Here is a 23,966-nt window from a genome sequence, read left to right as displayed (position 1 = left end):
TAAGAAAATCTCGATGAACATCAGTCTTATGCTGAAATGAACTTTAAGAGTATCTTGTGACAAACCAAGCAGTTTGTTAAGATTATCCATCTGTTTTGCAGAGAACATCAGAGGTCAAGGTCAAAAGACAGGCATCGGAATGATTACAGGTCGAGACATCGATCACGGTCCCGTGAGAGAGTAAAAAGCTCAAGACACCGGTCTCGCTCAAAAGAAAGGTCTAAGCACCGCTCCCGATCCAAAGAAAGATCAAAGCACAGATCCAGGTCAAAGGAACGGTCGCGGCATAGGTCGCGCTCTAAAGATAGAACAAGACACAGGTCTCGATCAAAAGAGAAGTCAAAACACCGCTCTCGTTCCAAAGACCGAAAAAGATCACGCACACCAGATAGGAAATATTCAAAGCATGAAAAAAGTAGCAAACATCGAAGAAGCAGGTCTAAAGAGACTTCTTTTGAGAGGGATCTGAGAAAAGAAAAGGAGAGACAAGCCGAGAAAAACAGCTAGGCAGACTAAATGGAGAAGTTCAGATCTCTCAAAAGAGACGTAACTCTTGTGTACAGCACTGCTTTTTATAAACGTTCTTGTAGGAAAAGTTTTTATGATGTTTTAATGGCTGTCACTGTCATGTAACTCATTTGATTGATTTCAGAAGAGTTTGCAATGCTCTTAAATAAGAGTAGAGCATTTTCTTTTTAAAAAATTTGCATTAGAGGTTTCCACACGCTCTTCTTGACGTTAATAAATGAATTTGACAAGACCAAAATATCCTCGGGTCTTATCTCTGAACTACAAGTTCTCCATTACTGGAGGCATGAGGCACTGAATGTGACATCACATTTTTCAGGAAAGCTCCACAATGAGATTCATTTAAAATATGACCAACATATTAAGTGAAAAAAATTGCTAGGATAATTTGACAAAACTTCTATCATCACGTGTACATATAACGTAATTCATAGTGATTGTAAGTAACATATATTTTTATTTTAAAGTTGTTTTCAAAAACATCTTTCAGAAAAGACAAATCCTTTGTCTTGTTGATGGATTATAAGTGTCAAATATACAAATTAGAAAAAATAAACATTTTAATATTAAACATCAGGAATGCTGTGTGACTTATGTAACAAACCACTGTAATCTGCATAGCCAAAAAAAGCATTACACTTGGTTTATTACACTTCCCCTAGATAGAGATGCATTGACCTTGAAATTTTAAAAAATATGAAAAACAGATGGTAAGCAAAAATTTTTGTGCCAAAGTCCAAATTAAAACTGAGCATTTCCACATCACATGTATTTAAAATGTCTTAATCTCACAATTCTCCCTTCATGTTAACCTGCTAAAGGCAACATTGTTGCTCATTCTGAGTTCATTCTATTTTAGTAATTTCTGTAAAAATTGATTCCTTAGTTTCTGGGGGGCAGCATGTTCTTTCCCGACCATGTGCAATCTACTTAGATCAAATCTTATTTCAATCCAGTACAATGAATTATCCAATTTCTTTTTCGAATGGAATGCCACCTACATTATAAATATCTAGAGTATAAAAGTTGAATCTCTTACAATTATGCTGTTAAACAGTAGAGTGAGTTCTTTACCCAGTACTTAACTGTATGGTACTTGTACTGTATCACCGTTTATTCAGGAATGTGGCTACATGTAAAAATGGGTGACTCCTACAACTTACATCTGAACTTCATTAAAACAGCTATGCCATCTTTCTCTCTCTCTTTTTTTTATAATGAAGTCGTGATATTTTGCATTTACATAAACTTCACTGAGACATCTGCTGCTTTCTTTTTTTTTTTTTTAAAAGTGGAGTCAAGATGCTTTTTCCAGTGAATTGTGTTAACCTTAATTTGATCTAATTCGTGGAGAGACCAGGTAACAATGTGACACCGTCTCCTTGTACACTAAGTCGTTGTGGAATGAGACTGAACTTCTCTACAAGTTGCTGGAAAAACTTCCACTTCAGCTTGAACATATTGCACATTATTTTCACTCTGAACTGTGCTGGTTTGGGGTTCTTCTGTTGAGGGGGTCCCTTGTTTTTTCTCTAATATCTGCAATGCAGCTATTTTTGCTCTTCTGTAGGCAGCTACTGCATTGAAACCCAATAGCCTGGAAAATTAATAAATAAAATACATAAATTTATATCTTAATCATGAATACACATCTTAATATCTCATAACCAATTGATAGCTTGTATTTGCTAAGAAGTCTTCATAAATGCACCTTCAGAATCATGGGTGCTTACAATGTCTTCCTATGAGTTTTACAAGCTTTTTATTTTCAATTAATGCTGTAACTGTTTCCATTCACCTCACACACAGGCACTCCACTAGTAAAGCGCCCCCTATGGCAGACACCTGCAACCAGGTCTCATCAACTGGAAGGTTGTGGCAGACATAGTAGACCGCAGCGGGGACTCCACACATTACAGCAAGGACTAACAGCATTGAAAGCCGCTGCTGCTTCGTGAAGCCATACAGCAGATGAACGGGACCTTCTTTTAAACAATACTGAAATATGAAGATTTTTTTTACAAATTTTCATGTGATATATGAGTCAGAAATCTTTCATTTAAATTGTTAAAATGGGTAGCATTAATCATCAATCACCTGTCAGTTGAATCATTTCAGATAAAAAGAAGTCCCTCAAAGAATACAGTAAGTCCTGTACATGGGAAGTCCTGTATATGGTAATAGAAGAGAATAAAAAAAAGAAAAAACTCACCTTCTGATTGCAAACCTTGCATCTGAGATTTCCTGGAGTGCCTATACCCTTGAATGAGGAAATAAACACCTGAATCTATTTATTCAAAATTAGCCCTCTCAACAATACTATAATAATAATAATTAATAGGACTTTAGTCTGATACTGCTTTAAGGCCCCTTTACAAAGGACGGTTTCCTTTCTGCGTCCAGCAGTACAGCCCAATTTGAAAGTTAAAAAATTATAATACTTTACCTGCCGACAACTGGTCGATCACTGAGATCAATGCTGGTGCCTCCTTATTAAGACCACAGCGATGCCAATTTCATGGTCGCAGAAAGGACACAGAAAGGACTCTGTCCAGTGTAAAGGGGGTAATACCAATTCAAGACAGATTGTTTTGAGCAAACCATGAGAGGCAGTAACATGAAAATTATTACTGAAACAATTAAACAGTACAATTCGTACCTCCATCAGCCATTTTCTTAAACACTCATGGTGAGCCACCGCCATGTCTCCTTTGCAGTTACAGGGCTCTATCAAGGGTCCAGCGCCTTCCCTCTCATTATCGTAACAAATCCAACACTCGCCTCCCTTAGCACCATCTTTGATTGCACTGTAATGGCCACCATTTTTGTTCCTGTGAAGAAGACCCTCTGTTTCTGAAGATTCTGACAAGTATTCAGCATCACCACTAGAACTGTCGTCTGCTGATCTGAGAATTTTTCTGGGGTTGAGCAGCCATAGTTGGTCTGGTCTGCAGAGTAGATTATGCATTCATCATTAAAAATATGTATTCTTTAATTTCCTTTCAGTTTAAATAGCACCTTCAATTAGGTAAGGAAGCTTTTCAAAATTGAAATTTTGTGTAAAACTTAGTGTTCATATTTTATAGAAAATATCTGCCATACATTTGATAAGCTAATAATATGAAGAAGACTTGATGATTGCCCAAATAAATATCCCCAAAAACTGCGTACAGTACAATGTAACTCCTGGTACAAAATGATATAAAAATACAGTAACTATTAAAACTAACATTTTTACGGTACCTTTTTACATTCCATAGAACACAGGGAAACCAGAGAATAACTCCAAACTCAACTATTCGGAATGAAATGTCATATAAGGCCAAACCTACGAAATCAATTCTGAAAAATAGAGCATAATGAAAACTCATATTTTCTGACAATTATTTGACTCAAAGTTTAAAATTTGATGCCCTCAGTTTAGATGCTTATTTGTGATACAAGTATATCTGCATGTTAATTTAAATCTAATTAATCAATACTGAAATATCAAATAGTCTTAAAGATCAAAAACATAAAGAAAACAATCATTTCAAACTTGTAAGTGAAAGCCAGTACATAATCTTACACCTTTCAGTATCTTTTTTTTTAATCCAGAGGGAGCCACCTTAGGAGAAAGTTTTCTAGAATGCTGTATTAGAAATTGTCTTAAGGTACCCAAGATGGGGGAGGCAGGAGCAAAAAGAGAAGGCCATCTGGATTCCAGTCACTTTGTACTCACTTGTCTTTCCACTGGTCTTTCAGTATCTCAAGCATGATAAACAGTGCAGTAGCTAGCTGCAAACAAGCTGCAGCCACCAGGCCCAGTCTACTCATGTGGAGTTGGACAATGTTCAATGGTTCTCGGCTTGCATTGGCTTGGATAAAAGCACCATGAAGCTGAAAATGAATTGAACGAAATATACATGATCAGTTATGGTATTCATAAAGATAAGTCCAGCACAACATTGAAAGGGATGGTGATGAGAATGTTAAATTTTCACTGCCTTTACTCAGAAATATTTGCACAATCATTATATTGTATATTGAAAGATATTGTGACAAAAGGGTGAAACTTTCACTGCTTCCCTCAGAAATGTTTGTACATTCAGATAACTGTTAAGGGAACCAGGTATTGCCACATAGCCAGACCCTGTCCATCAAAAAGTTGAGTTATTATGGTATTAATATAAAATTATGTAACAGGCCCGTAGCCAGGAAATTCAAAAGGGGGGTTCTTTTTCTGAAAAAGTGGACCTTTTATAATGAAACTTATGTGAACCTAGATGAAATTTTCCCCAAAATGGACCTTTTCCGACAAAAGGGGCGGTTTTTTCGAACCCCCCGAACCCCCCCCTGGCTACGGGCCTGTGTAAGTTATTTTAAAATAATTTTTGTAATTTTATCAGATTAACAATGACTAAAATAGATTTTAATGACATGAGATATAAAATCACACTGGGTAAGTCCTATGGGGGGTCCTTATTTGATTATTTGGTGGTATCGATTAATCTTTCTCATCCAGCTTTAAGCTGATATGAACGGCAGTAGCTAGGTCTTGAAATTGTCACAACATCAGTACTAAATCTTACAAATAAGTTTAACTTCTGAAGCATACAAATTTATTTCCCAAATAAAATAGTCTAAAGATTAAAACATTTCCTACTGAACTTTACCTTAAAGAACACCTCTACACCATATATGAGAAGAAATATGACCACTACAACCATCAAAACAGCAAAGCAGCCACTAAAAATGCTGTTCTGGTATGCCTGTTAAAACAAAAGAACAAATGGTAAAATACTAGGAGCAAATTGCTTGTCCCACTATTTTAAATTATCTTCACATAATACACCAACACAAATGAGCTTATGATAAATTATTAAGAGAAAAACAGTCATTCAAGTTTTCAATGTCACCATCCCCAACTTTTAGTTTCCTTTCATTCAAAACACAGTATATAAACATATATTTCAGATAAATTCTTGAATTACATTCAATAGTAAAGACACTTGTGACCCATAATACATTTAGAAGTGACACACAGGGTACATTCAATAATTGTTTTCGTTTTATACAAAACAAAATGTGTGTCAATCAAAAGTACATTTCAATGCTTGAATAATTATAAATTATATTTCTAAATTCTTGAATAACTTAGCACATTTTAATAATTCTACAGAAGTTTTAATTTCAATAAATTAAAATGAACTTTAGATTTTAAATATCCACTGTCAGTTAAACTTACAAAATGCTCCAAATCACTTGTCTCTGAGAGCACCACTAGACACAGAACTAAGGTAAGTAAGACTACATTGAAAACAGCGAAAAAGATTTTAGATTTGCTAAGAAACCCAGGCTTGTTACATTGTATACCATCCAAATGAAACACCTGGAAGAAATTTTTAGAAAATAAAAAAATTACACAAAGCATTTTCTTTGACATTGCTTTTGATAAAATCAACATCCACGGAGATAATAATGAGAGCAATTATCTGTGTACCATCTTACATAATTAAAATAGGACATAAATGTTTGTGATCATGATCTCATTACTTTTAAGACAAAACTTACATTTAGATGAATTTTCATTAGGTTGTTTAACTGTTAAGCCAAATGCCAAATAAATTATTTCAACGTTTCAATTAAAAAGGCATTAGAAAATGGACTTTGCCTATACCTCTGCCCAGAAACAGACAATCAAGCTTCCACCAGATAGTACAACTGGATAGTACGCACTCCACAGGTTAGAGGACAATGGATTTGAGGCATCACTCTGAAAGAATTACTGGTCTCTTTTTGATTCCGTTAAACATAAAACATAAAACATAAAACATAAACATAAATAAATTTATATCGTTAGCTTATGTATTTCGGCTTGTGTTCGATAATTTTCATTAATGATCCAACTATAACAAGCTAATGAACATTTTTGCTCAAATCCAGTGGCATATACTACAGTTTGGTAATTTGGCATAAGACGTCATACCAGGGTAGGTGGCATTATGTAGAATGTTCAAGAAATTACAACTGAGAATCAAAATAATTATCTAGCAAAATATTATTGAACAGAGTCTTTTCACGATGCATTATTGAGTAAAATTTTATCAAATTGGTTCATTTTACGCTCGGACACTTGATTCTGATTGTGGGGGAGTGTTTAGAACTACAGACAGTTTAAAGAAACATTGCACTGCTTACAAAAATCTAAAATTAATATCAATCTACTCATGGAAATGCTCACCTGTGTCAAGAAATATGCTCCTCGTACTGCAGTGGCAATTATGGTGAGCACATATAAAAGTTTCTGTACTGTGACCCGACAAGCTGGCCATAGAGAATTTTTATACTTGTGGTATTCCGATCTTATACAAAGGAACTGAAAATGAAAAAAAGCAGAAGTTCACTGCAGTGTAATGTATAAGGCTTCCAGGACAAGAAAATGTCATTAGAAAAGTAAAACTGCTGACAAGTTGGCCCGAATGTGCAAATGGCTTTTTTTCCACATATTTGTCCGACTTTTTCCTCATCTAGAACTGAAGCAGGGGGAGGAGAGGGGTGTTAAATTTTAGTGAATCTTTTCAAGATAGTAAAAAGTTCCATGCATGCCGAGTAAGTTTCTGAGAGAATGCACACCTGCAGAACAAGTGCCTAAAAACCTTACTATCAATCCCTGAATGGTGACCTTAAATGAAAAACCTGCCTATGACAACAAATCCATGACCCAGACCCTTGCAATGACCGGTTGGTCAAGTTGACCCAGTGACCTACTCATAAACTCATCCAAGAGTCCCACAAGAGACTTGCATGTACAAGATTAGGATAATCTAGAAATCTCCCTTCCAAATTTCCACAGCAGGATGGTTGAATTGTCACCATATTACACCAGTATAAATGTAATTTCATAAAAAAAATTATTATTGACATTAAAAATAAAGAAGCCTATCCCCTCCTACAGCATGCAATAAAAAGAATTAATTAATTATACATTTTTATCTTTCATGGCATTAAAAAAAATCTCAACAATAATACAAGGCTTAATTTTAAAATTTAATCAGTTGATGTAGACTGACACTCACCAGCTGTATAATAGATATTGCGCATAAAAAGAAAAAGAATGTGCCAAACGCAATATAATAGCTTTGATTGATTTCAGCACACCTCCCTCCTGTAAACTGCACCTAAAACAAACAAAATATACAGGACAGTTAGAATTTGGTTCCCATTTATGAGGTTGACTATGAACCACATGGTATTCATTATTATAAAAATACAACTGCATATGTAAGAGTCAGTCAGTTGCTCCACTACAATGAACAGCAGAACAAGACTGGGTTCCCATCCCTAGATCGATCTACCTTTTTTAAATGTTAATACGTAACCCTGGACTACGTTACCTGACATATGCAGGAGCCTTCATGACACATCCCATGTCCAGAACAATTGGAAACAGCACAGGTTCCGTTCCATCCTGCCATCACTCTTCCATCTAAACCCGATAATAAGTCGAATGCAACATGCTTACACATTGTGGCCTTGTAGTGCTATTATCATCTTTATCAGAACTGCACCCTTGTTTTTCCATGGAAGAATTTTTATCATACGTCTGAAATATAGGTTTTAAGGTTTATCAAAACTCAGTCACATGAACCTGTATTTTTTTTCAACATTTTATCAACTGCCAATAAAATCACCTCGAAACAGAAACTTGCCAAAATAACTTATGCTAATTAAATGATAAAATTTTGTTAACTTACACTTTTATAATACCCTGCCAAGTCAAAAATGTTTTAGAACTACAAATGGCATATATTACTGACATATATAAAACTGCCACTCCGAGCCCACTTGTAGTTAATGAATAACCTCAGAATATGTGTGACATTCTAAAGTCTGTTACGTGTACATCATTTGCACACAAACGTAGTTTCACATCAAAGAAACTATGTCAACATGACTTTGTGTCATCTATATGCAGCTATCTGACTGTAATACTATCACAACTGTATTATTATAAAAATTAATGAGTCTTCATTTATCTACACAGGAAATGGTCAGACAGTGATCTCTCTGTTAGACCCCATTCCCACAGATTTTAGATCGATCTATCCCTGTGGGGAGTCTCATTAGGTTACTGTCAGCCTAGCTGGCTTAAGGGTCTGTCCCGCCTACTAAAAGCTGTAAGGGGTAATTAACTACCGTGCGTGCTTGGCTGACATCAATTTAGCGTGAACCCCCAGGGAGTTAGGTCGATTTAGATGGATCGATCTAAATCTATGGGAATGCAGTCTTAGTACAGCCAGACGTCACTGACCATGCTCTTTCATTATAATTTTATCAACTTAAGTCATCTTCCTACCTGTAATTAGGACCATTTACCTCTAGCAATAGTTCATTGTTCAAAAAGGCTATATAACTTCTATGTATTATTTGAGAGGGGAGACTGGACTTGCAATGGCCACACCAGACAGCTGAACAAGCTGACTGGAGGTCCCAGCTTTCGACCAGGAATAAAACAGACTTTGTGGAAGTACATACTAAGTCTTGCTTGTTTATTCTTGGACCATGTCGCAGTGGATCTGATCCCCAAACCCGCCGTGATAATACTCAGAGGTCAACCCTTACAAGGAGCATAGGTGGCAATGGGCTACCAAATATCCAGCATACCCCACCTCTACCAAATGAAAAGATATACCAGTACCATGAGTCCCACTATGACATATTTTATTTTATTAAATAAGGAGCTGGGAAGGAGAGGATACAAAAAGTTAACTTTTGCCCACCCCCCTTATGATATTTTGGACCACCCCCGATGACAAACCAATAATTCATCGATATAAATAAATTATAAATTGGTTTCAAAATACATAAATTTTGAAACTGCTCATCATTTGATTTTATTTTTTATTTAATTATCTTTCTTGGGGTGGTGTCGTCCTTCAAATGTTAAAAATCATGTTCAGAGATTTCAAGCTGTTGAACACAGGTTTACGTAAGATAAGGTTTTAGTGCAGCCATTAGTGCATGTACTCGTACATATATAAATATATATACACATATTTATATATAAACAATTTACTGGCATAACTGGCACCACATGTGTACACATCTTATCAACAACTCCGAGTGTGCATCACGTGTACATGTGTCACATATCATATAGACGCTACGTGTTAACAGGCACTCGCAGGCAGTTGGTATATCTTCAGGCCGATTTCTTTTTCGTTTTGATATTTGATTTTGTCAAAACCTATTTGGTTCCGCAGTCCTGTGGCTTATTTACTTTTAATATCTACGTTCATGCTCATATATTTATACCTATTGGCTATTGCGTAATAATAAATAACTTCACGTACAAGGCTTGTCATAATCATGTTCACAGCAAGTGTATTTGACCCCCCCCCCCCCATCAGTCCCTGACTTAGAGAAAAAATGCACTCAATATCCTTATATGAGGAGGTGGACTTTTTATACTACCAGCTAACGTAATGTTCAATCAACGATGTTATATCCTACTTACCGACACAAAGATTTTACAGCAGAGTGAAATATACGTTAACAGCTCTATTCTTGAATCAGACCTCACTTCCGCGTGAGGAAAATTTATTAAACATCATGGGGGGAGCTAGGTCTCGCGATAAGCTAGTTCTAAATGTTAAAAAAAAAATCTAAATACCTCCGAATAAAATGCACCATTTAAATATTTCGTCGATGTCCCCTTATTCAAAAGTTCAAAGTGACCTTTTCAAAACCTGCGGGCTCCATGTCTACATTTTCGCGTACTACACTCTTTTGAAATGAGAGGAACAAAAGCGGTTTGGGTAAAAGCACGTTCGTCAACAAATCACCTTGTCACCGGAGCGTCTCAACAAAAGGACGCCATGGGCGCTTTATTTAAAGTCTTGCTCTTGACATGGGTAGCAGGCATATGGACACCGGCTACCGGACGCGGACTATACACAGAAAATGACCCAACTGCCCTCTTGGACGAGGGTAATTTTAACACCACGGTTTTTCGTTCTCCGAGTGCTTGGCTTGTGGAGTTTTACATGGACTGGTGTGGGCATTGCCAGCGATTTGCTGCAACTTGGAATGCTTTGGGACGTACTGTTCAAGGTGAAGTTCACTACCTTTAGCTTAAACTGAAGGACTGCTTAATCTAAAATGTTATTTTCTTTGTTATTTAAGATAAAACACTTTAAAGTAATTAAATTAATAAAGAAATGAATTCTGATGCGTCGTTCCTCAGACCGACGAAAGAAATTTTGGTTGCAGTGTAAAGTTAACTTTATGTTTTTCTGTCGTCACTTTTACCTTAATCGTTTATAGATATGTAGATTTTGATTGGTTTAACATTGATTAAATCAAAGTAGAATGAATAATTGAAGAATTGTCATTGCAAGACTGTCTTCGTTTCCTTGAACAGTAAAGCCACACTTCTTGTTTGCCTGGTTCTAGTATATATCTTAATCAAATCATGTAAAGGGTATAGACTAATGGATCTTAATTTTGTAATAAACTTTCAATGACTTACAGAATACTATATAATGTACATTTGGGTAGAAGCATATATCTATAGAACCACCACCTTACTGGTAATGGTGCATTCTCATCACATCACAATAAGATACCAACGAAAGAGTAGATGCTTTGAGGTTTTTAAAACCAGGCACTTGTCTAGACTGGAACTTTCTCATGCAGATCACTTTTGCAATTAAGAGCGCATTTAGAACAGCAGACTAACAGGTCCACGGATCAAGCATGGCAATCCTTCGAAAAGCTTGCTACTTAATATCTCAATTAGACACTGAACAAATTCCCCACAGGGATTACGCAACAAGCATTCAAGTGGGTCAGCAATATTTGATCTGCGGATATGTTAGTCCTCTGTTCTGAATTCACTCTAAGTGGCCCAAGGGAAGTGTTCTAGACCCTAGGATAGCAGTAGAGTGCTTTGTGCCTGACAGATTCAGTCCATTTCTTCTTTATTTATACATGTGCACCCCAGAAATCTGAACAAGGTGTGATGTATATTTTTTATGTATCAGTCCGTAAATTTAGTGTTATTTAAACTGTGTATTTTGAACTGCAATCTTCATTCATTTGATTGTGCTACATATTTACTTGTTGCGTTGGTAGCAGATGGTTTTTATCATATGCAGATATCAAGTTTCTGTGACAACACTCAAATTTATGTGTATCACAGAAAGTTAGTTAATACAGCTTGCGCCTGGGTAGTTTTTATGTAAACAACTCAAGTTAAAAGTTCACATTATTTCCTGTTTGAAACATTTAGATGTAAAGCAATGCACTTAGTTGTAAATACAAAATTAATGCCTTTTTATTGTCTTGAGGCCTATTTGAGGGACTATGAGGTAAAAAACATTAGTGTTCTTCATGTAATGCATTACATACCTGGTAATGGTACTGTTGATAATTGTGGATGGTCATTCAGTGTGTTACATATCAGGGAGGGTTCCAGAGCTTTTTTCTGACCGTCTTCCAAACTATCTTTGTTGGTCCATCCTCTATTTTTGACTGTCTTCCGACAGAAAAAAAATTAGATACTCGTCAATGTAAACTTGAAAATCTGACCGTCTTCCAGAAGACCCAGAAGGTGGCCTCAATCCGCCCCTGCATATGCTGCTGCTTGGGTTATATGCTCTCCAGGGTGGAGATCATATCATGATTTAATAGATCCTTAAAGGCCAGTCATAAATTGAACAGATCCATGAAGACCAGGCGTCAATTGTAAAGAAAGCTGATCCTTCTGGGATGTTAGGCTATAAATTCAAATTTTACTTTTAAATTATTTAAACATTTTCCTTTTTTTTTTTTTTTTTTCAGATTGGTCCAGTGTCATAAAGATAGGGGCTGTTAATTGTGCAGAAGCCATAAATAGAGCTTTGTGTCAGAGAAATGGCGTCATATTTGTGCCAACTTTAAAGGTAAAAAATCTTCATGTAAAGTTCTATTGAATTATTGTAGAATACAGTGGTTTGAACCAATTGAAAAGCACTTGTGAACACATAAAGATGCTTAGTTATAATTGGTTTTTGTCAGATGTTCAGTTTTTACTGACTTAAATTGATGCAATTATTAATTTTTTTCTGACTAGTTTTTCCAACAGGATGCCAGTGCTAGTGACAATTCCCCATATTATGATGGAAAAGAAGAAGCCAGCCTTATTAGGAGTGCTATGCTGAAGTTTCTCATCAGTCATCCGAATGCCAGCAATATATGGCCCTTTTTATTCCCATTGCAGTAAATATGTACTAATAAACAAATATCAGGTGTTTGTTAGCTAGTAATTGATACCCAGTGTTTGTCTGCAGTCTACAGAATTTGATTAATTGTTTTTTGGTTATGTAGTTTTTAAAGTGATTCTGTACAATATTGTTCAGAAATTGTCAGCTTTAAAAATAAGTTCCATTAGCATGCTTGTAGGCTCTTTAAAGCGTTTGATTTAACTTTTGAAAAAAGCAAATATGAATGGGATTATCTGCTCTTAGTTTTAAAATGTAACATTTGTATTTATTTTGTTGATATGCGCAATGTAAATGATAATCCTCATATTTCTTCAGATCTCCAGTGGACGTTTTGACAGAGGGCAGCACGGGAGGATATCTGAAGGCAGTCATAGTAGAGGCTAATGAAAATGACACACTGGCTATGGAAGTAAGTATACAGATACACTATTCTGATCAATGAATTAACAGGTATTATCTTGATGGCTTAATATTTGCTGACTGACCTTGGTTTTGAACAAATGTAGAGAGTATGCATTGTGTACAGTAGCAAATGTGTGATGCCTTGAGTAATGAGGTATTGTGAACATTTATAGTTCCATCTGACCCCAGTTGGTATGAGATATAACTTTGATTGGGAGAGTTTGTATGATGTACAATGATGTTTATGGTGTTAAATAATTAAGAATTCACAACTAGAATGTGTTGGTTCGAGAGACTGAGATTTCACAATTTAATTACCCCTTTTCACCCCAGTATATTTGTCAATATCAGTTACTTAATACATTAGTTTAGTTTATAAAATGGAAATCTTTTTATTTTTTTTTTTTTATTTGTTTGTGTAAAACCTATTGTAGGGCAGTTCACAATCCTTTTACCAATAAGTTACCATATACACCTGGTTTGCAAATATTGAGCTGATACTAGTACTAGTAATTTTATCAGTGTTACTGATGTACACTTGTTTGAAGTCATTTAAATTTGGCTTTCTCTCCTCCCCCACCCCTCACACACACACGCACACACTCAGCTACACGTCTAATATTGCTACATTTACCTTATAAATAGGTCATTCTGTCCATGTTGCCAGACAGTAGAGTGACCGTTAGAAGACTTGTTGGAGGGAGAGATGTCACAGAGTTTCCATCTATGTACCAGGTCTTACAGAATGGAAGGCAGCGACTTTTACTCAGGTACATTTTAAAGTTCAGCTTTTTTATTTCATATGATAAAACTAAGCTTTATTTATAGTTTTTTATGTTTAATGGATATAATCAGTTTGATATCATTACAATATGGTGTTTGTGTTGTCTACCATCTTAGTTATTGTTTGGATTATATGTATTTTCTTTATTTTCTCTTTCATAAGGGTATGTCATTTATTATCTTCTTTTCTCCTGTTTTCTTTCTCTGTATTATGTTTCCATCTGTTTTCATTATTATTTTCTTAATGCATTTATGATACTGTTTTCTCTGTCTACTCCCCATAGCCTTTCTTTTTCTTTTCCACATTTTTGTCCTTTTCTTCTTTTTTTTTTTTTTTTTTTTTTTTTTTTTTTTTTTTTTTTTTTTTTTTTTTTATTAAACATATATAAACACAATACAGCACATTACAAAGAAGACAAACATACGAGAACATGCAATACATCACTGAATCAGAAAGCACGTTTCAGTACAAATACAAAACGATACACTACATCAGTACAGTTTTATAACTTAATACAATACATATACTTTTATGGGTGCACAGTCACTGAAATATTATTTAAATATTGTAGAACGTACAATACAATATACAAAATTCTTCAGTACATTACAGAGTACATTCAAACTGAACAATACGTGAACAAAGCAAGGTGATACTGTGCACCACTATAAGAACTAGAGATATAATAGATTGTGTGTCTTAATATAATATAGTGTATATGCACATTCGTACACACATTTTTCACATACAGCCTCACACATCCGAAGGCGCACGCACACTGTAGTGCACACAAATACTTATAATACAGATGCTCAGTCACTGAAATACTGATCTTATTTTGAGCAAGAAATAAAAATACATATTATAAACAGTATTGTTTTGTTATTCCGCTAATATCTTATCAATATTTATCCAAATCTGTTGTATGTTAGTTCGTTTCGCTTGAGGATACATGTATAATGAGAACCTGGTAATATTTCCATAGCATCTGACATATTGTATTAACCCTACCCAAGTGGGGGGGTCGGATCTGGACCTGCATATGCTTATGTATTTCTTAGTTATCAATGTAAGTAAATACAGGCCTTCTATCTTGAATTGTTGTACAAGACCAAATAAGAACACTTTGGGATGCCTCTCTATATTCATCTTCATACTTTCCCTTATAGCATTAATAAGGCAAGTCCAGATATTTTGTACGTATGGACATTCCCAAAATACATGATATATGGTCTCTTTGGCAATATTACAAAACTCGCACAGCTGGGATTCTTTTTTCTTTATTTTCATTAAGTATGAATTTGTGCTAAAAATTCTATGATTAATTCTAAATTGCAATGTTTGTAGTTTTGTGTCATCTATCTCGGTAAAAACCGATCTAAATATCAAATGCCATTTCTCTTCGTCTAAAATTTCCCCAATATCTGTGTGCCATTTGTTTATTGCTTTTCTAGGGATTTTTTCAAGTTCTTGGATGTATTTTTGGTAAAAGTATCTGGACGGCTTTGGGACACTCATCATTGCATTGCTGTTCTTAATGCAGATGCTTTCTAAACGTTTACCATTATTCAAAATGGCCTTTCGCCACTGGACCGGAATACTACTTTGGATACTCGTGTAGTTGAGGAAATTGCTATTTAGTTCATATTTTCTATTAAGCTCGTCTAGTGATATAAATCTACCATGGTTATCAATAATATCATTTATGAAGAAAACTCCGTTTCGCAGCCATTTTTTATAACATATAGCTCTATGGTTAATTTTTATCTTGTCGTTTTTCCATATCGGTTGTGAGAGGATTTCTTCAACAGTTGTACTAGGGTTATTCTGTATTTCTGCCCAAAAGTCAATCACGTCTTGCCAAAAACTGTTATTCATTTTTATTGACCTTAAGCCCTCACTTGTTAGGTTCCAAAAATTTTCTTTTCCATAGTCTTTGAGTTCGTTTGCGAGTATATTTTTCCAGCTACTCTTGTTTTTTGTGTCGAGAAATCTCTTTATCCAGGACAATTTTAGTGATTTAGCAAACAATTTAATTTGTGGCACCCTGAGACCTCCTTTACTATAGTCTGATATCAGTGTTGTCCGTTTAATTTTGTCAATTTTACTATTCCATATAAAATTAAAAATCATTTGATCCAATGTTTTGAAAATTATTTCGGAGGGATTTGGCAACACTGTCAGAATTTGTACCAGTATTGGGAAGGCTAATGTTTTTACTATTGTTACTTTTCCCATTAAAGATAAATTTCTCAACGACCAGTCCGACATTAATTTTTTCACCTTATTAATCTTTTCCTCAAAGTTTACATCATAATAGTTAGGTTTATTAAGTTCATACTTTATGCCAAGCAGTTTAAAGTTTCCCTCATGATTCCACTTGATGTTCTCCGCAGTTTGTATTTCTTCATAGCACCCTCGTTTGCTTCCGATCCAAACTGCTTCGGTCTTGTCAAAGTTAATTTTTAGGCCAGAGCATTCAGAAAAAAGTTTAATTACCGCGAGTGTTTTTTGCAGGCTCAATTGGTCGTCTGAAAGAGTTAGCGTAGTGTCATCTGCGTATGAAGTAATCAGGTACTCGACGTTATCAATTTCTATTCCATTTATTTCGGGGTCTTTTTTAATTGCTGCTGAAAGTAATTCAATACATAAAATAAATAAGTATGGGGAAAGAGGGTCGCCCTGTCTCACACCCCGCCTGACCATAAAGAAATCAGAAAGATGTCCATTATTTTGAATTGACGACGAAATTTCAGAGTATAGAGTTTTAACCCAATTTATTATTGTTGGGCCGAAATTGTAAAATACTAAAGTAGCATGTATGAAATTCCATTCCAAAGTATCAAAAGCTTTTTCATAGTCTAGTAGGAGGAGGAGACCGGGTATTTGAACGGTTTCAGTTTTTTCAATAAGGTCGAAAATCAACCTTGTGCATTCACCAATAAATCTCCCTTTTACGAACCCTGTTTGTGTGCTACTTATTAACTTATTGAGATATCGTTTCATTCTATTAGCAATGCAGGCCGAAATGATTTTATAGTCAACATTAAGTAGACAAATTGGCCTCCAGTTCTTTAGTAGTTTTTTATCCTTTCCAGGTTTAGGTAAACAAGTAATCATGCCTTGTCTTTGACTTGTAGACATGCGTTGTTTACTGTATGAGTAATTAAAGGAACGCACTATATAAACCTTTAGTTCCTCCCAAAAAAACTTATAGAACTCAGTAGTATATCCGTCAATTCCCGGCGATCGCCCGTTTTTCATCTTTTTTAGTGCATCGAGACATTCCGAGTTAGTTATGGGTGATTCTATTGCGTTGCGCTCTTCTTCATTTAGTTTTTGAATGAATGGGTTATCATCTCTCATGAACATATGACGATGTGTATCATTTATTTGTGGCTTTTTGGAGGAGTACAAGTTTTCGTAATAGTTTTTCTGTTCCGTTATGATTTCTTTAAGACAAGTAGTTTCTGTTCCATCTTCTCTTATTATTTTCGCAATGGCTTTATCAGTAAAGTTTCTTTTTTCCAGATTACAGAAATAATTAGTACTCTTTTCTCCCTCAACTTTCCATTTTGATTTAGTTCTGATAATAATACCTTTTACTCTTTGTTCTCTTAATTCTTTCAGTGACATTTCTGTTGCTTGAATTTGCTCTTTTACCAAGTCATACTGGTGTTGTTCGTATAGGGTTTTAAGCTTATTTTCTAATATCTTTTCTTCTCTGTTTCGGTTTTGTTTTTTCTTAGATGCATACTTGATTGTTTCGCCTCTTATCATAAACTTCATCGTTTCCCAAAAAAGTTCATCGTTAATACTAAATTCCATATTTTCTGTGTTCTCTACTCTATATTGATCAACTACTTCTTTTATGCAAGTATGTACTACTTTTACATAATCTTCGTCGCCGAGAAGACTATTATTGAACTTCCATGTACCTGGCCCTCTGGTTTGGTTAATGAATTGTAGTTTTATATTCACAGGGGAATGATCTGATCTGTAGGCAATATCTATATCCGCACCTCTCAGATTATTTTGTAGGTCTGAGGAAATCAGAATGTAATCAAGTCTGCTCCGTTTATTATTTGGCCCGTACCAGGTATATCTTCTGTCTGTCGGATGCAGTTCTCTCCATGCATCAACCAGATCGAAGGCATACATGAGAGTTTTAATCTCGTTATTTGCTTTTACATTATTTCTATTAATGTAGTTGAGAGTATCTCTGTCATAATCGATAGGGACATTCCAGTCACCTGCAATTATAATGGAGGTGTTCCCTATAACTTCCAGGTGGTTTTTAATGTCGTGGAAGAATGAAGGGGTATCGTTATTGGGTCCGTAAAGGACAGTCAGTGAGGCTCGAGTGCCTTGGATAACGCAGTCTATTATTAAATAATTTCCGTTTGTGTCCTTTATTTCATTATTAATTTTCAGTTCAAATGAGTGTTTGAATAAAATCGCCACTCCTCTGCTGCTTGATGTGTAGGAGCAAAATCTAGCATTTCCTCCCCATTCATTTTTCCACATATGTTCCTGGTTTTTATTACAATGGGTATCTACTAATAAGGTAATATCGTATTTTTCCCTGCATTTAATAAATATGTCCCTTCTTTTTATCGGGTCTGATGACAAACCCCTGCAGTTTAGACTACCAATCTTTATATAATTCACAGTTACTTTTAAAGACAAGTATCAAAAACTATTCGAAAGGAAAAGAGGTGCTATCAGCATACATGAAGAGGATAACGACGGCTTAAATAATAGAAGTGTACGTCGTCTGTCCATATACTGCTGTATATATTTCCATATTTGTGTTTCTTGCTTTCTACTAATAATTACATGTGTATCTTTTTTTGCGCCTTCATGCACATACATACTCGCACACGTACTATCATTCACACCTAGAAATATAGCATAACATAACATAAACGGTCGCAATGAATGCTTTTGTTGAGATAAGGTGAACAGTTGCTGTTTTCTACACCATTTGCATCTAGTATAGAATAGAGATGTAATCATCCCCGTTATGCGGAGTCCCTTTATTTTTCATTCACCTGGGCACCGACTATAAGAGTCCACTTCTAGTGCTATAACGTAATTGGTGTCTAATATGTAATTGACAAAAACCAGTTTGTCACACCCGTGCCGCGGGTTATTTTACGCTATACTAGCTTTCCTGTTTTCTCCAGAAATCAATAATTTTTGACATGTTGTGTTTTTAGTTTTTTATCCCTGAATAATTTCAATTACCTATTTTATCTACATTATATATAAAAAAAAATGTTTATTTATATTTTATGATAATTGTGGTAGTTTAAATGTAAATATTTTTTGCATAAAGAATTTTTATTTATTATTTTTAAGAAGTTGGTCATTTTTTTTACAGTGGTAAGAATGACACTGGCAGTTACATCTCTTTGTTAAAACAAGTTGCTGGGGAAACGATTGCATCTACAACACCTCAACCTACTACTGAACGGGTTCCAACAATTAGCAGGTGACGGGTTTATCCTTTCTTAAACTATTTTCATAAACTTTTTCTTCTTTTTAGTATTTTTAGAACATATAAATTTAGTTTGAAAACTTTTTCAGTTACTTGTATATTGTCAAAACATAGTTGTATTAACCAATATTTGCATATAATTATTTCTAACAAAAACTACAAACATTTAGAAAATTTTTTATTGAATACAGTTTGAATTTGGATGGGTGGGGGGTGCACCAGTTGTACTCCTGTGCAGGTGATAATAATAATAATAATAATAATAATAATAATAATAATAATCTTTATTGGAGAAATCGCAACCCGAAGGTTGAAGTTATACAATTACATATATATGAATATTTAAGTCAAGGAAGCCTGGTCATTTTTGCACTGGTGCACTCCTTAGACTGTCTCACCTCCCTGGGGAGCATGGTCAATACAGGACATTCCCCTATTTCATTATATTAGGTATAAATCTTACACAGACATATCTCTTTTAACTCTCATTCATAGCAAAGAAACCAGGCCTAGAGTTTACATGCAGGATCTGGAGTCTGGGTTGCACTTTGCCTTTACCCAGGAGGTCCCCCTTCATAGCATGTTAAAGGACGGAGACTTGGACAACTTGAAAGCATTCATTGATGTGCTAGCTAAGGTAATGGAGATCTGGGTTGCTGTGGGCTCACTTGATAAATATTGAATATTTGCTTTTAGATATGCCGTAAGTACTAGAAATATTCAAATGCCTAACTTTTTCTGATATTTTACTTTAACATTTCCAATATTTATCAATTTTTTCAAACACTCACAACAATGCATTTTTGATCTCTAGCGAAGTACTTTTTGCACCTTTTGAATCAGCATTTTTAAGTATATACAGACAAAACATTTCTGTTCAGATCGATAATTAATTTGTTTGAAATTATTGTAAACTAATTATTGTATTGCCTCTCAAAAGAACATTTATATACAATTTTTTCCTTTTTAAAAACAATGTAAAGTTCTTTAGGTTTCTGCTATGACTGGAGTCTTGTCCACTCTGATCTAATAACTTGCTGGTGAGCCACTAACATTTAAGAGATAATATATATATATATATATTTTTTATTCATACTTCTACTATACCTATAGAGAGTAAATTACATCAGTTGATTTCTGATTGTTTAAAGTACTTTCCTGGGAGGCCCCAAGTCCGCCTGTACCTACAAAGACTGAATAACTGGCTGCAGGGACAGAGTACGGTGTCAGTTGACCAGTGGTTAAATCAGCTGAGTAAACTGCAGGTGGGTAACTGTCCCATAGTGCATGCATGTTTTCAATATTTGGACATGTTCTTTGTGAATTCTGCTTGGGGAATTTTATCTAGAGTGACAGTTTTATTTATTTCCATGGTCAATAGGTTTCTTTTACTATTATGTTTCTTTTGTTACTAAGTGGTCTTGAAGACAATCATGCAAATAGGATTATATGGACTATTTTACTGTAAAATCTTTACTTGTCATTGTAAACAGTAGTGAAATCTAAGCACATCGGGGCTCTTTCTATAATTGCACATCATAGTTTATCAATATACAGCTGATGAGAGAAATAGAAAACAATGTTATTTGAAGGGAAGTTTTGTGAACCAAGTGCAATGTTATATTCGAAGGAAAAATATCAAATTATCAATTTGTAAGGCATGAAGTATTTATCAGTAAGATTGTATAATCTATTTATAAGGGTAGGGGCTTCACCTTTTCAAAAGAATAAGAATGTACATCCTTTGAATTTAATTCCTACAGACCTCTTGCAGTTTGTATATTTTAAATCTTCTTCCCAAAATTAAGTTATAAATTTCTGTGATTCACATCTGTAGAGCCGAGAGGCCTCCCTGCCCGACACCACCAAGTGGGTGGGATGTAAGGGAAGTGCTGACAACTACAGAGGTTACCCTTGCAGTTTGTGGACACTATTTCATACACTTACAGTAAATGCTGCTGCAGTAAATAAGTACAGTAAGTCTCTATAATTGTGTATTGAAGCCTATGTAGTTGAACTTTTTTTCCTTAATTAATGGGACACATTTAATTAAATGTAAAATTATGTACAGTATGGGTCTTCTTTATTCTGAAATATTAAAGGGTAATGAAGGTGAACTTTACATTTGGTACAAGCCTGAGATATGTTCAGTATTGTTCTGATAGTTGTCTTTTTGTGTGAGACTTACATAGACATGTGGTTCTATCCCCCTCATTGAAAAAAAGAAAAAAAAGCATTCAGGTAAATATTTCAAAAGTGTATGATTTACTGTGTGGATCCACCCTATATCATGTATCATATTGTAAATGCCTTTGTATTATATATTATTGTAAGAATTTATGCATGTGTCTTCTTTTGTCTCTAGACAGCAACTGGGAGCCAGCAGAAGTTCTGGTTGCTATGAATGGGTACATTCAAAGCTTTTTCTCCTGCCATGAATGTGCTGAAAATTTTGGTAGTATGGCAGCTGGGATTACCACTGGTGAGAGAAATAAGGCGTATGGAATTATGTGGCTGTGGGAGGCTCACAATAAAGCTAATAAGCGTCTGCATGAAGACATTACTGAAGATCCAGCTTTTCCTAAAATCCAGTTCCCTTCCTATTCGGCCTGTCCTAGCTGTCACATGACCGTTCCAGCGACCAGTCCGGACAAACCTATTTGGAATAGACCTGGAGTGCTTCGTTTCTTGCAGAAGATGTATGGAAAAGAGAACATTGTTCAGGATACTGTTCCAGTTGCTTCGACCAGCAGAGCACAAACCAAGACAACTAATCCATTGATGTACATGTTCATTTTTGTGCATTGACTACAGGCATGGTGAGGGGTATATTTTTGATAGAGTGATGAACCAGTTTGGGTTTATGTTTAGGTGACATCACAAGCAGTTTCATGTTTGAAAGTCCAGCATTATTTTGTTAATGTCTCTTTGCATAGCTGCAGGCTTTATGATTCACTCTGTGACTCGTGCTTTGTGGAGAATGCAGTCTACAGATTGTTTCTCCTACCAAAAATAAAATACTGGAAAAATTTTATCTTATGGTAATGTTTAAATGCGAATTGAATGAGTTACTTTCATCAGACTGGATGACCTAGAAGGAGAAAGCTTTGCTAGAATGAGAGAACATACATCTCAAGCTGAGGAAAACATGGCACTGTATGGTTAATCATGAGAGTGGAGGAAAGTTCCTTTTGAATGAGCAAATGCCAAAAGACAAGAGGGTTGGCTATAGCAGACAGAATTAAATTGTGAAGAAATCAATTTAGCAACAGGTCAAATGAAGTTTCTTTATTTGTTTATTTATATAAACATAAACACAAAAAGGTTTATCACTGTTTCAGAACAAACCCCTCACTTTATTAGAAGCGGACTGAGTCAGTTATGACCTGAAAACACGATGTATCTATAAACATCATAAACTATTATGGCATGGTCTACATGTGACGGTTGCTTTTTACAGCTGTAGATGAAGACTTGATTGCATTCATGTGGTATAATACATGGTGCTGTCAGAAGATCCAACAGACCAATGTATTCTGCTTTTGTTTTTCATGAATGAGACTAGAGTCTGTCTCACATGTAATTACATGTATCTTGAATGAGTGTACTTGTTTCAATTTTGGTGCAAAATGTTTTTGAAGTTTGAAAATTTGAATTGGTGCTATGAATATATACAGGTATATACATATATATTGGTTTTTATCTTTTATTTTCAAGAAAAGTGTTTTAAAAAGATGCAACATGTAGTTTTGGTATTTAGCAGTACATAAAGGTGCAAAGTATAAGCTTTTTTGCCTCATGTTAAGTCTGTACACCTCTTATTATTAAATTGATCTGAGGACAAATAATACTTATTGATGTCACCAAATTTTATAATCTAATTTATGCCTCCTGACATAACTCGCCACCTGTCAACCATGTTGACAGTTTTGAATCTCCACCCCCCCCCCCCCCACCCACCCACCCACCCACCGTATTTGAAGGACCTGGTATGGTTTTATTTGAAAATCCATGCTTAAGGTTAAAGACTTTCATTTTCCCATATTGTTATTGTGTAATGGTGATTGTCAGAAAAGGAGGAACAAAGGTTGTTTAGTCACAGAAACTATAGTTGCCCCAGGAACACTCATTTTATGATTTTTTTTTCAAGAATATAAATAAACACTGTGCATTCCTAAGTTTTCAAGAAGTAATCAGTGTTTTGTGTTCCTGTATAAGATATACAGTGTAAACACTGCTCTGTGTTCCTTTATAACAGCAATGCAAACCCAAATAATATTTTCAATATGAAACATTTGTTGTATTAAAAAAATGTGCCAAATTTAAGTGATATGAATTGTACATGCACTACTTGTTATACATCTTTAAAAAGATGTTTTTCCACTTTGCAACTTTTTGTTTGAAAGCCATTGTCACAGTATGTAACATTATGTGCCAAGTATTTTAACATTGCCAAAATAGTTTTACTTCCACTTTATAATATACAACAATATTTACAGGA

General features: G+C 35.0%; 3 protein-coding genes across 7 annotated transcripts in view; 2 read left to right on the top strand and 1 right to left on the bottom strand.

The window, feature by feature from the left end:
• Positions 1-1,104, top strand: part of LOC106172961 (uncharacterized) — a 5,876-nt gene extending 4,772 nt beyond the window's left edge. The window contains exon 8 of the mRNA XM_087008158.1: positions 102-1,104. Within this exon, the coding sequence (XP_086864284.1) occupies positions 102-507 (406 nt within the window). The 3' untranslated portion in view covers positions 508-1,104. The remainder of the gene's footprint in view (positions 1-101) is intronic.
• LOC106172960 (uncharacterized) lies at positions 963-10,309 on the bottom strand. Of its 5 annotated transcripts, none has more exons than XM_013553914.2 (13): positions 10,184-10,309; positions 7,905-8,113; positions 7,587-7,688; positions 6,752-6,886; positions 6,188-6,283; positions 5,756-5,899; positions 5,184-5,279; positions 4,250-4,407; positions 3,772-3,870; positions 3,188-3,476; positions 2,741-2,788; positions 2,327-2,526; positions 963-2,125 (listed from the first exon to the last, which is right to left on the bottom strand). In XM_013553914.2, exons 2-13 carry the CDS (start codon positions 8,034-8,036, stop codon positions 1,918-1,920), a joined length of 1,707 nt encoding a protein of 568 aa, XP_013409368.2. In that variant the 5' UTR covers positions 8,037-8,113; positions 10,184-10,309; the 3' UTR covers positions 963-1,917. The 5 variants fall into 5 exon arrangements, with proteins under 5 accessions (XP_013409368.2, XP_013409367.2, XP_013409370.2 ...); XM_013553913.2 differs by having other exon boundaries at positions 10,028-10,205; XM_013553916.2 differs by lacking the exon at positions 10,184-10,309 and adding an exon at positions 8,328-8,485.
• Positions 10,305-23,966, top strand: LOC106172959 (sulfhydryl oxidase 1). Its single transcript, XM_087008156.1, has 10 exons — positions 10,305-10,623; positions 12,355-12,455; positions 12,626-12,771; positions 13,092-13,185; positions 13,824-13,948; positions 19,349-19,459; positions 19,961-20,102; positions 20,617-20,730; positions 21,303-21,441; positions 21,831-23,966. The coding sequence occupies exons 1-10, from the start codon at positions 10,305-10,307 to the stop codon at positions 22,271-22,273; spliced, it is 1,734 nt and encodes a 577-aa protein (XP_086864282.1). The 3' UTR covers positions 22,274-23,966.

The sequence above is a fragment of the Lingula anatina genome, chromosome 3, assembly GCF_051362555.1.
Source record: "Lingula anatina isolate TDL-2025a chromosome 3, LinAna3.0, whole genome shotgun sequence".
NCBI classification, from domain to species: Eukaryota; Metazoa; Brachiopoda; class Lingulata; order Lingulida; family Lingulidae; genus Lingula; species Lingula anatina.
This window is presented reverse-complemented; position numbering and strand designations above follow the sequence as displayed.